The 16,629-nt window shown below is 31.2% G+C and overlaps 1 protein-coding gene across 3 annotated transcripts; it reads left to right on the top strand.

Moving 5' to 3' along the window:
- The first annotated feature begins 2,713 nt into the window (after nt 1-2,713).
- Nucleotides 2,714-5,504, top strand: LOC106756680 (F-box/kelch-repeat protein At1g74510). 3 transcript variants are annotated; one of them, XM_014639196.2, is made up of 3 exons: nt 2,714-2,907; nt 3,038-3,084; nt 3,698-5,504. In XM_014639196.2, exons 2-3 carry the CDS (start codon nt 3,068-3,070, stop codon nt 5,040-5,042), a joined length of 1,362 nt encoding a protein of 453 aa, XP_014494682.1. In that variant the 5' UTR covers nt 2,714-2,907; nt 3,038-3,067; the 3' UTR covers nt 5,043-5,504. The 3 variants fall into 3 exon arrangements, with proteins under 3 accessions (XP_014494682.1, XP_022635167.1, XP_014494683.1); XM_022779446.1 differs by having other exon boundaries at nt 3,038-3,095; XM_014639197.2 differs by lacking the exon at nt 3,038-3,084.
- Nucleotides 5,505-16,629: the final 11,125 nt, after the last annotated feature.

Genomic DNA, 16,629 nt, shown 5'->3' with positions numbered 1-16,629 from the left:
GCCGTCGGTAATTACACTTTACCGAAAGCTTTTGGTCATTATCGAGAGATTTGGGCCATGGGTAAATCCCTTCTTTTTTGTAGAAGTTTTGTAGAAATGTTTTTCATTTTTCACTTTCTTACTAATAAGATTATATCCTAGTCTAAATTTTTCAGAAGCATGATTGGAAGTAGAAAATAAGTTAGAACTTTTAGAATTTTTTTTAAAATTATGATTGTAGCATGATACTTTTTCTTGTGAAGTTTTAATTTTCTCAATATCTGACTTTTGAGTTTGTTCCCAGATATACCAAAGTTTGAAACTTTTGCTTTAATTTGAAATGTCGCTCATATCGAGTTGTAACTTATGAGAAAATTTTTGTAAGAAAGATAATTGTCATCTTCTTCACAAGATGATAAATGTGAAGAATAGGTTAAAACATAAAAGGATAATTGAATTGTGTTTTAGAACTTGTTTATAGTGTTCACAAAATATTGTCTACTAATGTATACTGAAAAAATGATTTTACTTAACAAACATACTATCAAGTGATTTTCTTAGTAGATTATGTTTGATGAGAAAAGTAAATTACAACTTCAAGTTTGATAAATGAATTGTTTTCACTTTTCAAAATCTATTTTCATAAAATTCTCTTTTGGAGATTGGTTAAAGTTAAATATTATGCAATTTAAAAATATGAGATAAGGATAAGTTACACTGTGTTTCTACTAGTGCTCTTATTAACAATATATTTAGTTCTCAAACAATACATAAGTTTCACTAGAGATATTACTATTTAAAAATACAAATGAATATTATTTAGACTTTAATTATTCTTGACTAAAATTGAGTATTACTTGCATAGTAACCACTCATGGTGAAGACTTAGCGTTATTTAGAACAAAGTAACTTTTAATTAGGTTCAAATATTATTTGGAATACAACTCTAACTCTAACCTGGAACTAAATATTATTTGAAATATAACAACTTCTAGTTAAAAACTAAATATTACTTAAATTGAGTATTATTTTAAATGTAATTCACTCATTACTAAGATTGAGTGTTATTTGAAACACAACACTCATAATAAAAACACAATATTATTTGAAAAAGGTTTGCAAAGATACGTAATTACAAATATTATAAGAATTTTTTATGTAAGAAAGTAACATCTTATTACATATATAAAGTTCATTCATTATATTAATTTGCTATTTGAACAGTGTTCTCGTGATAATTTGTTCACTTGTTACTTGTTAACCTTATTCCCATAAGAAAATTCTAACTATTTATTAAATATTTGAATTAAGCTGAGACAATTCACAAATACTATAATATAAACAATACTTTTTTTCATATACCACAGTTCTCTTATTGTATGTTACAATTGGTGATATTACATAACAAAATTTGGAACTTATTCTTTATATTGGAATATCATAGGCAAAGTCGATGGTATGAGGAATCTGAACATTATGTCCATGAAATCTAAAAAAAAGTTGTTTTTATGCCTTGAACATGTAAAGTGCATTCATTCGTTTTTTTTTTACTTTAAAGAACTAAAAAATTAATTCTGATATTTAAGTAAAAAATTAGTACTTACTTATTATAATTATTGATATTTAATAAACCAATTTGTGCATGTAAATAATTGTTTAAATGGATAAATATTGATATATTTCAATTTCAATATAATAAAAAAATTATATTTTAATTTATAATTCTCAAATTTATTAATTTTGTTTGAATTTTATTAATGAGTAAGATAATAATCAGTGTTTAATAATTATCATATATATTTATTAAAAAATAAATATCAATATTCTTAGTTGTTAACAAAATTCACCTTCTATCTTTATTAAAGATTTAGATGATGGCAACACGTGCACAAAACACCACAAAACACCGTTAACTTAGCCATCCAGGCCAGGCCACAATTCAAACGGCGACTCCACCCATACCATTTACCATTACCAATTCCTTTTCTTTCTTTCTTTCTGTGTCTTAATAATTTTTCTCTATTTTCTCTTTCATTACTTTTTTTATTACTATTCACACAAAAAAAATTATATATATATATATACATATATATATATATATATATATATATATATATATAATACTTAGATTCTTCATTCTGACGGCTTACAATTCTTTTATAAACAAATAAATATTATAACTTTTATTTTATATAATTTTATTTATCATATAAAATAAAATAATTAAATATATTATAAACTTTGATGTGTTAATTATGTTGATTCCATTACTAAGTTATTATTGCGTAAAAATTTATTAAAAAATAAAAATATGCACATAGTATCAAATTTATAATAAAAATTACATCTTACTTAAAAAAAATTAAATAATAAAATATTAAATATTAAAATTAAATTAACTGATTTATACACGCTCAAACAAAATATAAGAAAATTTAAATTATATATGTTTAGACATGTAAACATAACATCAACTTTTCTGATACTTCAAAAATATTTGATGAATAAAAAGTCATGACAAACCAATAATAATGAACAAAATGTTTTCTTTTTCTTAATTTTACTATTCAAATATTTTTACATTGATTCTCTTTTTATCATAAATTTTGTAACTTCACTTTAAGATATTATGAATATAAAATAGAAAAATGATTTATACAATAAAGAATCTATTACATGTATTAGCATATGTTATAGTAATATTATTATTATAAATAAAGAAATCTGACCCTTGCATCGAGTGTTCTATTGACACAACATGAAACACACACATGACAGAACAGGCTGCAACAACAACATAGCCACAACTAAATGACACCCACGAAGAGGGAGAGAAAGAGAGACACCACTACCTCTCTGCGGGGCTCGCTCGCACAACCGTGACCCAGAGAAACCCGTTTGGAATTTGCTTCTCTTTTATCTAAATTCGTAAGCTTTTCTTTATGCCTTGGTTTTTGTTTTGTAATCTTTTTTGGGGGAGGGGTTAATTGATGGTTTATTTTCTTGGCTTTTGAGCTTTTGTTGTGTTGTTGTCTGTGTTTTTGTTTCTTTTTTCCAGACTTAGAGCTCGGAAAGGGGAAAAGTCTATATGGAGTTGCTGCCAATGTAAATTAGAAGTGATCTTCTTTTGTTTATTTTTATATTTTATTTTTCTTCTGTTGATTTGTTGGCGCATGAGAAACTTCGGGATTTGAATTTTGACTTACACGTTGTTATTTTGATTCTAGTTTTCTGTTTTTAATTGGACTAATTCTTCAAATTTTATTACTTTTTTCTTAGACTTTTATGCTAATTCACCTAATGAGATCTGTCTTTTTTTTTTTGTGGTTTAATTTTCTTTTGAAGTCTGGTTATTATGTGTGATTGTTCTTGTGAACGGTTGCATGTTTAAAGTATTGCTTCTGATCTGCGTGCATGCTCTAAAGTTTGTGCCACATCATGATTGACCAAGAGGATGTTTCTGAATCATTGTAAACTTTCGAATTCTGGGTGAATATTGTTAATATTACTTATTTGATTGGAATTTGATTGATATCAGATGTGCATGCGATGATTATGGGTATCATGTTGAAAAATTGATGCTTGTGGTTTTTGTGATTTTAGCTTAAAATTGTCGTATGTATGTTGTGAGTATTTTTCTCATAGGTATAGTGGTGTTGTCCTAGTTAATGTTTCTAATTTTGATGAATGAAAAACAAGACTTTTTCTTTGTAACCAGATTGATTCTTTCGGTCGACATGTTGGAGGGTCCAACCTTTCTTCTTTCGAGGGACATACCGAGCTCATGTGAGCAAGAGACCAGGTGGATTTACAATTCCTTCTGCGTGATGCAGCTCACAAACAATAAGCGCGGACTGGAGCTAGAGGAAGAGGCTGTGCTGAGAAAGTCATGCAAGCTTTCAGATGCTCCTGAGGAAGGGGAAACAAAAAAGAACATCCAAGATCTTTCCCCATCCCTTAACCAAGCAAATGACCAAAATCATGCAAGTGACCAGTCAGACTCGACTTCACTTATCTACCAACTTGGTCGGGACATCTCAATTAATTGTCTCCTACGATGTTCAAGGTCTGACTACGGTTCGATTGCCTCATTGAACCAAAGTTTTCGGTCTCTCATCCGGACAGGAGAGCTTTACAGGCTGAGGCGGCAGATGGGTATCATAGAGCATTGGGTTTACTTCTCTTGCAATCTCCCTGAATGGGAGGCATTTGATCCAAACACTGGTAGATGGATGCGCTTGCCCAGAATGCCTTCTAATGAATGCTTTATCTGTTCAGATAAGGAGTCATTGGCTGTTGGTACAGAGCTTCTTGTTTTTGGAAAGGAGATAATGTCTCCTGTCATATACAGATATAGCATTCTGATGAACTCATGGTCATCTGGTATGGAAATGAATGTTCCTAGATGCCTGTTTGGTTCTGCCAGCCTTGGAGAAGTCGCCATATTAGCTGGTGGTTGTGATCCGCGGGGCAACATTTTGAGTTCGGCAGAGCTCTATAACTCAGAAACTGGGACCTGGGAGCTTCTACCAAACATGAATAAAGCTAGGAAGATGTGTTCTGGTGTATTTATAGATGGAAAATTTTATGTGATTGGTGGGATTGGAATAGGTAACTCAAGGCAGTTAACATGTGGTGAAGAGTTTGATCTGCAGACGAGAAAGTGGAGAGAAATACCCAACATGTTCCCTAGGAGAAATGGAGGATCTGAGGTGACTGATGTTTCGGCTGCTGCTGAGGCACCTCCGTTGGTTGCAGTTGTAAATAATGTATTGTACGCTGCAGATTATGCCCTACAAGAGGTAAGGAGATATGATAAAGACAATAATTCATGGGTCACTATTGGAAGATTACCTGATCGAATAGTCTCAATGAATGGCTGGGGATTAGCCTTTCGTGCATGTGGGAATAGGCTAATTGTTATTGGTGGGCCAAGAGCTTTGGATGGAAGGGTAATTGAGATCAATGCGTGTGTCCCTGGTGAAGGTGTGCCAGAGTGGAACCTGCTTGCTAGCAGGCAATCAGGAAGCTTTGTGTATAACTGCGCAGTGATGGGATGCTGAGAAGTGTGCTTTTGGTGATAAAGCTGTATGGATTTCTTCTGAATGGAATTAACATTCTTCACTTTCAAGGAGAGATGATTCTGCTAATGGGTAATATGCCCACTTTTTGGGGTAAATGTTTACTCCTATTTAGAGTAATAGATACAGTTTTAGAAGGTTCACAAATATGAGTCTTTTCATTTTAAGTGACCATGATGGTTTTCAAATGTTGACACCATGAATGGTGAATAATTAGCTCTCGGTACATGTTGGGTTGCAATTACCTTTTTCATAAGTTCAATTCATGCGTTGCAGAATTGTAACTGGTCTCAGTTTTGTCTGTTGTGCTTTCTCTTACCCTCTTTAAATATGTATTCTAATTGACTTCAGATGTTTTCATACCCTTTTTCTGTTGCCTGAAATTCACCACCTCCTGCCCAAGTTGCAGAAAGAAATGAGACACAAGCAATAACCTATTTTTTGTCTTTTGACTGTTGCTTTAGTAGGTCTTGTTTGGGAAACTGTTCAATTGCATAATCCAAGCGGTATCATTCTGTTTGTCTCAGTTTGAGACAAAAAGAACTCAAACAAGGTTGTGTGTGCTTCTATTGTGGTAAATCTTGAAGAATCAATGATATTGTTTTCAATTTAATTAATCACAATACTCCACAAATTGAGTTATAGAAAGCAAATTAGAATATTTGGAGGTTTTATTTCATTTTTAACATCAATTATCTAGATTGGGCTGATGAAGTTAGACGGAGGCCAGAGCAGTACATACTTTAAACATATAAAAGATCAGTATGAAATGTAGTTTGGAATGAAAAGGAATGATATTATTTACACAATTTCAGAATTTGCAAACTTTCAGCTTTCTTGAAAGTTATCTATAGATTGTGTTTTGAGACTTATTTGATGATTTTCAGTGAAGTTTGTGTTGATGATACTCTTGAACTTCAATAATTAGTATTGGTTGTTAATTGCAGTTAGTTTATTCAACTAAATTGAAACAAGCAAATCATAGTTTACTTAAACAATTTGGATGTAAGATAGAATGGTCTGTGTTTTGAAACTGACATAACAGTTATTGAGTCATAATTATTAGAAAATACAAGACCTAATCAATCTTCTGAGAAGATTCTACTTTTCAGTTCCAGAAATATTAAAAGTATAAGGTCTGTTTGTATCAAGATTTTTTTAAACACATTTGAAGTAAAATAAGAAAAAAATGAAATAAACTTGTTTGAAAGATAAGTTTAGTTTATGTAAAAGATAATACTCAGAAACTTTCTAGGACTGGTTTTTCTGAGGTAGTTTTTAATGTATACATAAACTAATTTTGGTTTGTTGAAAAGCTTTTTTCTTTCATTTTTATAAATAATAATGGAAAAATTTATGAAAAAAAAAATTATTTAGTTTGAGAGATGATTGTTTTATAATGGAGCAGTTTTGTTCTTATTGTGTACAAATTTTTATGTATGTAGGATTAAATAAATGCATAAAAAAATGTCTGGTCAGTCTTGTTTCTTTGTCTACATCATTGTGGAAAAATATACTTATCATTGATCAAATAAACTTGAGTTTGATGATGATATGTTGTTGATATTGGAAAACACTAGGCTTTTATCAGACAACCAAAGACAAAATGTCATGTGCACTTAGTTTTCATAGTAACTGTTTTTAACAGTATAAAACTTCTATCACATGTATATGTAGCTCATCTTTATCAGTGCTTGCTATCAGATTCTGTAGTCTGTAACTTTATAACTATCAAGTATTATCCTTGCTGTATGAAGTGACAGAAGAAGAGTTTCACACACCACAACCATATTTTTCTTTTTTTGCTTCTATGAGGTTGGATAATGTGAGTTAGAAAATAATAAATATATATATGTTGGAGACAACATGGAAAGTACAAATTGTACAATGTAACTATGCAAGTAATGGAAACAGATGGTGATGTGTGCCCCATCTACATGTGCACTGACCCATGATGAAACTGTTACAGTGACACGTGTGTTGGAGTGGGTGATAACATCTAATGCTTTCACCCATGTTCCAACTTTTTTCCACTACCATCTTACTTCTTTTGTAATTTGTACTTTACTATCTCTGTTGTTTCAGATTTTGTCTAAATTCATTCAAATGTTTTAAAACTAGAAAAATAAAGCAAATAAGAAGAGACATGCAAAACCCATCAAAAAGAAGAAGAAGCAAATCTAGACACAATAACCCAAACCAGCATCAAAATTGCTTTCTGGTTGGACTTCACTTTCACCTTGCCCTAGAAGTAGATTATCAGTATATAAAGGATTCAATTCATATATGATAGTCAGAGAAGAAAACTAGAGATATTACCAGAATGAATGCACATGTTTAGCTATATCACATTGAATCAGAAAAAAAAAAAAAGAATTTCTTTAAATGAAATATATAATTTCTAGATAATAGATGACAATATATAATAATGATTTATTGACACATAGAACAAATTTGAACAACAAAAGAATAAAATAATTTATTGTGTATAATATTTAATTATATTTCATAATCATTTAATACATGTAATGTACTCCTGTAGAACAAATTTGTCTGTACACCATACAAAAATAAGAGAGCAAATGCATGTATAAAAAAATAATTAACACTTACAAATAAAAATTAATTATCTTATTATGATTACTACAAAAGGTAATTAATGGCCAATGTAAATTTTGTTATGATGTTTAACAAAATTTTATTATCCACACATGATGTAAACTTACTTAGGCAATCATTTTTTTTTTAACTTTTTATGCTATATTTTGTGAAAGGGACATTCATGGATAAAATACTCCAAATATTAATTAAACATTTACTTTTATCAACAATTTTAATAGTAGATCTAATTTCTATTTGTAATGTTTAACTTTATATGACATTTTAATGTCTACAAACAAATCACCAGTTTATCATTTTTCATGGAATAAATATATTCCACAATACTAACAGTAACATGTAAAAAATATTCAGCTAATAAATTGAGTAAAATAATTATTAAACTATCACTTTCTTTTAGAAGATGAGAAGTCAAATTCTGACATTAGTTCTGTACGCTTTTATAGGAAACGTGACCCGAATTAATTTGATCCTTGGGAAGATCGATCCTCGTTACATCTTTCAATACTTTTGTTTTTTTCTTATATTAAATAAATTGAATAGTTAATTGATTTTTTGAAAATTTAAAATTAATTTTTATAATTAGTTTAAAATAATTAATTATTTATAAGATATATTTTTCTTAAGTTTAACAAAATATTTTCAAATTTAATAAATAAATAAAAATTAAGGCCTAATAAATATAGATTTAATTCTTGGATGGTTCTTATATTTATATATGTGAATCTCAGTTGGGTTCTCATATTTACAGTTGTCTCAATTGAGTTATAATACTGATGAAGTAGTGTACATGAATTTTTTTAGGTGAATAGTTTATGATATGGCACAAAATTTGATTTTCTTCTCATTCTATATTTTTAGGTAAAATTAACTCAATTTTACAAATATTAAGACCCAATTGAGACAGTCGCAAATATGAGGACCCAATTGAGATTCTCATACAAACATGAGGACCATCCGAGAGTTTAAACCATAAATATACTAAAAAACATAGTTTTATATCCAAACCTATGTTTACTTTTGTCATATCCACATATCATAAATAATCTCGACAATTTTGTAGTATGGTTATTATTTATGATAAAGTATCATTATGTTATTATTATTTACATTGTTATTATATACTTGAAATTAGAGTTGTCAAGACGGGTAACCCGGCCCGACCCACCACGGGTTGGTCACGTAGTGAGCCAACTCAACCCAGCTCATTTATTAGCGAGCCAGAAAAACTTGAACCCGGCCCAACCCACCACGGGTTGGTGGGTAAACGGGGTTGACTCACTAGCCCATTCAATTACATTTTTTTAAAAAATAAAAAAAAATATAAACTTTCTGTAATTTAAATTTAAACAAATTTCACTCCCAAAAAATTATGTTAAAGACAATTCAAAATAATAATAAAAAGTACAATATAATTCAAATGTCATCAAAAAACAAACACAAAAAACATACAAATAAGTTTCTTATATTCATCATTTTTTGTTCCTTATTCAACAACATCAACAAAAATTAATAGTTTAATCTGTAACATAATTTCTCAAATTCAAAGATATCAAAAAGAGCTTGTTCAAATAATATATACTCAAATTGTTTAAATAAAATGAACAAAATCTGATACAAGCATGTCAGAACATGAAAAAAAATCATTTCATGTCTTCAAATCCCCCGGAACAAAAAAACAAATTAGCAAACCCCTATTTTTGTCATTATAGGGTTTTTGAAAAAGAAAAAAAGAAGAAGTGAGAAAACAAAAATGTGGAGAAAAAAGAAGAAAAAAGGAAGGGTGTTTTACCTATTCCTTGAAGAATTTCAATGAAGTGAGAGTGAGAGCGTCGTCAGATGAGAGCAAGTACCGTGAAAGTGATTTGTGAAAGCAAAGGTTACTTTTTTGGTATACATAGTGAGTGAAGAGAGTATTTTATTTTTTAGGGTTTCATAAATAAAATAATAAATTAAAAAAATAAAATTAGGTAGGTGGGTTGGTGGGCCAACCCGGCTCACCACGAGTTCAACCCGCATGAGCCGGGTCTAAATGAGCCGAGTTGAAATCTAAACCGCATATAGGTGGGTTGTATTTTTTAAACCCAATCCGGTCTGAACCCGTGAGGGGCCGGGTTGGCCCGCGGGTTATGACCCATTTTGACGGCTCTACTTGAAATAAGTATTAATCCAATAGGAACATAGGTCTACAATCCATGTTGATCCCATAAATACAACTAATATCCCCTAAGTAATACTCACTTCATAATCACTCATACCATATTCATAATGATCCTAAATTCTCTTTATTGAAAGTCTTTTATAGGTGGATCTCTCCCTTCTCAACAGTAAAGAATCTCATTCCTACCAACAAGAGCTCTCAACGCTACTACTAGGATCTTGCTACCTGTTCGAAAATCCACACTCAAGATCCCGATAAGATCCTTGTTAAAACTTTTTCTCAATCTCACCTCCTTATAGTCACCACCCGAAGGTCCGCTTAAATCTCCCATGAAATGGAAGTCAACTAAATGGCGACCCTCCACCAACAAATACAAATGTTCATACAACAACATGACGAATAATGCAGGCAACATGATACCGAGCTTGAGGTCCTACGCTCCTAGAGAATGAAAGGTCATCTCTTTGACCTCAACCTGACCCCATGAAGAGGCCCTGGGATTCCCGGATGAGGAACAACCTATCAGCCCGACGACATTCACAAGGAAGTAGAGACCTTAACTCGTCAGCCCGACAGGGTTCACGTTGTAACCGCAACCGTAACCTGTCAGCCCGACAAGCTTCGTGTGGGAGTCGAGACCATGGACTGCTATCTTGATGAGACTCACGGGAAAGCCTGGACTACTTTCTTCAATGCTAGGCTCAAAGAAACCGAAGCATGTCAACTCGACATTTGACGGAAGAAACCCATGGATGTAACACTCCTTTCAACATACCACAAGTAATGTAGAAATCAGTCTTTAACTGTGAAAAATTAAAATTTGATACTATTATGGAAAAACTAAATTAATAAAAACCTTAATTCATTTAACACCAAATAGGTAAAAACATAATCCTCACGTTTAAAACTTCCAAATAATAATATGAAATTAAAATGAAGTTGTTTAAAACATAAATTAGAAAAATTCCCATTAGAACACCCAAGCATCTCACTGCTTTATTCACCAGGAACATTTGTAGGATCATTTGCTCTCGTATAACAGTACGAGTTATACGATTATTGCACAACACAACAAAAAATAAGGGTGAGCTAACATAAATACCATTGAATATGAGAACACAAATACAATAAACATTAATCATCTTATCAATACTATCGATAGATCACACCAACAAGGTCATCTCAATTATAAGCCACACCTAGAACACACCACAATTAAGCAATTCCAAACATATGTTGTTCTTTTGTACCCTACTGTACAAAACTTGTTCACTAAAATAGGAGGATTCGAGTTGTCTTTCACCGCAACTTTGGAGCTATTTCCCTGCACTTACTTATGAGTAAAAACTTTGTTGTTGCTCACAATGGGCATTATACTTATCACGAGTTGGAAACCTACGGAGAGACATCCTTTCCTTTCAACTGCCTCAAAAGACGAAAGGACAAAACTCGAACCTCATCTTTTCTACCAACTCTCATAAACAAAGAGATCAATTTTTCTACCGTATCTCATAAACCAAAGGTATAACCCCGACTTTACAAGGTATGATAAGAAGGAATATCATCCACACATCATTACAGTCAACATCGCATCTCGGTGCACATTTTAACCCAAGACAAATAGCTCGATAACCAATCATAACAACATGACCAACATGTACAGATCTCGGAAACAAAAAATGCAACTCGACATTCATAACAACAACATGAATAACCTCACAAAGAGCCCGACAACCACAACCAGTAGCTCAACCAAGGTCCAAAACCCAGTGTCGACCTCAAAAATACCCAAAATGGAACTCCAGAACCTGAAGCCAAGGTCCAAAATAACTCAGATAGAACAGTTCGACCACCCTATAACTTGACCAGACCGACCATCATGCAAGCCAACCATCCTATAGCTCCATCAACCTAGCCACTAAGCAGGCCCACCACTGTATAGCTTTCCTGGCCATTAAATAAAGCAATCACCTTGTAGCTCAACCAAGTTGACCATTAAGCAGGCCAACAACCTGATAAGTGAAAAAAGTAGTAAATTATCATATGGAATTTTGACACTTTTGTTGTAAATTGTGTACATTTGTATCAATTTTCCCCAATCTAAGAAAGATGAGATGTAATCATTTGCTTTCGAGTTGTTGATTAAAAGGAAATCATTTGATCCCTATTTCGTATATATTTCTGGTAAATTAAGAGAGAAGAGTAAATCCTGTAACATTTTGCTCAAACTAGAATCATCTCGCTTAAGCTAGATTCGTCCAAGAAGCCATTATTTTAAAAGTCATTCTCGCTTAAGTGAGAATAATTTAGCTTAAGCGAGAATTCGTGCAGTATATATACTCATCAGTTAGAAAGAAAAGAAAAACGGAGCGTAGCAGAGAAAAAGACATAGAGTTATCCAAATAGTTTTTCTTCAACTTTACCTTCTTCTTCATCTCTTAGAATGTTAATGGCCACCATGAGTGACTGATCTCTTCTCTTGGGATTGAATGCAATCGATTTGAACTCGGATGTAATCTGGTGATATTTATATATAACATTTTTGTTTTTATTCAACATTGGTATTTTTCTTCTGCTTTTAGTGCTTGATTTTATCTGATCAATAGTGTCATGAATGTGGGTTTTAGATTTGACTAGGAAGTATCTCTAAAATCTAATTTGAACAAGAATACTTGATATCATGTGATGCTGGGGATATATTTCAGTTTATCAATTGCTTATAACACTTGAATATAATGCTAGACAACTTGTTGGATGTGTGAGGAATCAATATTCAAGGAACTGATCTTATGAATTTTATATGCGAGGAATCAATATAAATGACTTTTGTGTGTTGCATCAATATTGGTAATTTCAGTTGCTATATGTTTATGTTCATTCAGATTGCATATGAGTGAGATAGATGAATTCAAACCCAACTTATCTTATTAAACTTTCCTTAACTTATTTGTTGTTACTATTCTACTTTTACGCAACGTAGTATAAATTGAAACAATCCATAATGAGTCAGACTGAGTACCTTTATATATATATATATATATATATATATATATATATATATATATATATATATATATTGTTTGAGATAAATTTATCTATTTAATTTAAATTGTTCCTCCTGGGATTGACACTCTTACTTAAAAATCATTATACTACAGTTGACTATTGGTACGCTTGCCAAGTTCAACACCACCCTATAGCTCGGCCAGTCAGGTCACTATGCAAGCTGACCACCCTAAAGCTCGGCTAATTCAGTCACTATGTAGGTTAACCACCCTGGAGCTCTACCAATCGAGCAGTGCCATAAAATGTAGAAAAGTAAAGCAACCAACTATGATGCCACATGATTTCATCACAAAACAGCCATAGAACATGCACTAACACATTATGCATCATAAACACAACATTATGAACCAAAATTAGCACCTAAACTCACGACCATTCTCCAAAGCTTGTGGGGATGAGTTCTTCTGCACACCAAACCTAAACACAAACTCCGATTAACCCTTCATTAATGCTTCACTATTTCCAAAGTCATTCCCTATGACAACACCAAGGTTCACACTCAAATTGACCCTTGCACCATGATATAAACACTGAAACAACATTGTCTTAATTATGGTTTTACTCAAACTTGATCCTACTATTAGAAAACCATGTAACAAACCCTGTATTAACCACACCACTTCAATTAACACTTCCTGACTCACGAAACTACAAATACTACATCATCCAGCCAATCATCGTTAAACTCAGAATAATCTTTTTATATATATATATATATATATATATATATATATATATATATATTATTTCAATGTTGCAGAATTATATTCCTAAGACCTAAGTGTTTTTCTATGTTTTCTATGTTTGGGGTTCAGGTTCTAGTTTTTGTTTGTTTGGGGTTTTGACTCTATGTTTTTATCCTAGATTTTCTACTTGTGTTTTTTCCTACGTTTTTCATCTTAATTTCTTTGTTGTTTTAATCTTTCTTCCTAACGTGTTTGTTTCTTATCCTACCTTTGTGAAGTTGTGATTTTATTGTCTTTGGCTTTGTGTTCTTCTTGTCCTGACCTAGGTCTTCAAGTTTCTTTAGACTGATTTTCTTCTATTCTAGGTTTTTTCTGTCTTAGTTTCTAACTACAGGGTTGGTTTTCTCTTATTGGTTGAGGTGTTTCTGGCTACTTTATCCTGATGTTGAACTAAGGTTGTTGAGGTGTGCTTCCATTGTTCTATCCTATCTTGAGGTTTTTCTAGCCTAGTGTTTTCTATCCTAAGGTTAGCTCTTTAGTTTTGTGGTTTCCTATAAGAGTGTTTTAACGATTGATTTCCTTACCTAAGTGTTTTTATAGTTAGAGTTAGCTTCTCGTACAAAGAGACTTCTTCGTTTATGTTATTTAGTTAAACTTCAAAACCAAGATCAAGGTTTCTTCTAGACGAGCTTGTCTTGTAATACCTTGACAATCTCTCGATTTTCAACCTGGACGAACTTATCTTGTAACGAACTTGTCGTACCTTGACAATTTCCCCCTTTTTGATATTTAACAAATACACATACTATACGAGGGGTCTTACTAGAAAAAACATATTGTTCTTGCTAGAAAGAGTCTTACTAGAATATGTAATTCTCTCCCCCATATTCGTAAAATATAAAAAAGGTTTAGAGAATTAGTTAGCTCTCCCTATTTTATTGCATCTTATATCATTGAGGTTTTTAAATTTTAAGTTTTCTTACCTTTTTCTTAAAAAAAAAAAATCAGCAAGTATTGACTTCTTTATAGAAAAATAATTAGAGCTAAAAGATCAAACAAGGAGTAACATAATAGTCAATAGAAGCAATAAGGATAATTACAGTAAACGGTAGAAACAGGAACAACAAAAACTAATGTTTTTGGAGAGTTTAGCATAAACTTCAGAAGATTAGTAAGATGATCTTCTAGAGCCCTTTTGTGCTCCCCTGGTAGCCTTTCAATTCTTTGAGTTTGGCACTCATTTTGTTGCACGATTAATTTCCTAATCTTAAAATTTGGTACATATTTCCTCTTCCTTATTGTTGGAAGTGTTCCAGTGTATATGTTATTGTCTAATCAAGAGTTAATCGTATCCTTTTGAAGAGTTTTATATGGTGATCATGTCCTCCTGGTGTGTTGAAGAGTTGATATAGTTTTTGCTTGCTGCCTAGAGTTTGTAAGTTGTTTGTACAAGTGTTTTGAACAAACTTTGGAGATAGTAGAATCAAATAATCTTAATATTGAATAATTGAGACTCAATGTAGAATCATTTACGATCGGAACCAATATAATTTTTTTGTGCAATCTTTCTCTTCCTTTATGTTCTTTATATTGTTGTTATCGATCTTGATTTCCTATTTTTCTTTTCAATTTGAATAACTTTTAAAAAAAAAAACTTGAGTAGAGGGAAAATATTTTGAAAAAGTTTCAAAACAATTCATCCCATCTTGCTTTAGTTAAGTCATATATTTTTTTCTAACAATCAATCTCAGAGCTAGTTTTTAAAAGTTAATAAAAACAAAGATCCTAAAATTTTATGTATGGCTTTGCAAAGTCAAACTTTTTGTGAAAGGTGCTACTATTAACAAGCTTCCACTCTTCTATAGTGAAAAATATTCTTTTAGGAAAGTAACAATACAAATATTTTAGAAGTTTTTTTATAGAGGTATTTTGGAGGCTATCATGAATGAGCCATATATTTTTACGAATTCTATTAACAATATGCAGGTTGAGAAAACTTTTAATTCTTAGACTAAAGAGTAAAACAAGAAATTTCAGTATAATGCTAAAGTAGAACATATCATTCCCCCAACAATCACCATTAAGAAATTTTTAAAAGTACCAACATACACGAGTAAAAAAAAATAAACTACAAAAAAGCTCAAGAAAACAATGAACATTCTACTTCCATCAATTTATAGAGGAGTAGCTATAATAAAGAAACCAACACATGTTTCATGATTAACATCTCAAGGAAACAATGTAAAGTTGTTGCAATTTTAACATTCAAACAAGATATGATGAACTTCTTCATGCTCTTGAAGAAATACATGAAGAAGCCAAGTGACTTGTTTAAACAATATGCTTAATATTGATTAGAAATAATGGGTCATGGCCCATTGGCGAACTCGTCAAAACAAGGCAAGCCAAGTTGAAATTTTCAACCCGCTAGCTTATTTTAACCTAGTTCGCTTAGTCTACCAAATTGCAGGCAAAAGGTAGGTTAGTCTGCCTGCCCGCTAGTCTAATTTTTTTAAAATTTAAAATTAAAACAAAAATAATTTAAAAAATTAAATTTTCTACATTACATCTTTTAAAATGTAAATATGTAATAGTATTTTAATTTAAATCATTAAAAATTGCATATTAAGTTCCAATTATTAGTTATAATAGAATAAGTTGACATGTAAATATAAAAATTATTTTAATTTATTCAATTAAAAATATTAATTAATCAAATGAAAACTTAAATTTATATGACATAAATATGCTTTTTAACATTTATGTATGTGTATCTATATAAACAAATTTAAAAGAAATAAAATAAAAAATTAAAATGGTGGTTCAGCCCGTCCAATCGCGGGGCAAGCTATAATTTCTTATCTGTTTTTTTTTTTTTTTTTGCGCCAGCCTACGCCAATCCATTTGGAATTTCTCTTGGAAATGTAATTCAATCTTACAAGTTTAAGCTTTTTATTGTATACATCGCAAGAACCTTGAAAGTAATGTTAAATATTTTGAGAAAATTCTTGCAAGGATTATCGAGGGAAAATCTAAC

Source organism: Vigna radiata, chromosome 3 (assembly GCF_000741045.1).
Source record: "Vigna radiata var. radiata cultivar VC1973A chromosome 3, Vradiata_ver6, whole genome shotgun sequence".
Classification (NCBI taxonomy): Eukaryota; Viridiplantae; Streptophyta; class Magnoliopsida; order Fabales; family Fabaceae; genus Vigna; species Vigna radiata.
The sequence above is the reverse complement of the archived record's forward strand: the minus strand, read 5'-3'. Positions and strand labels throughout refer to the sequence as shown.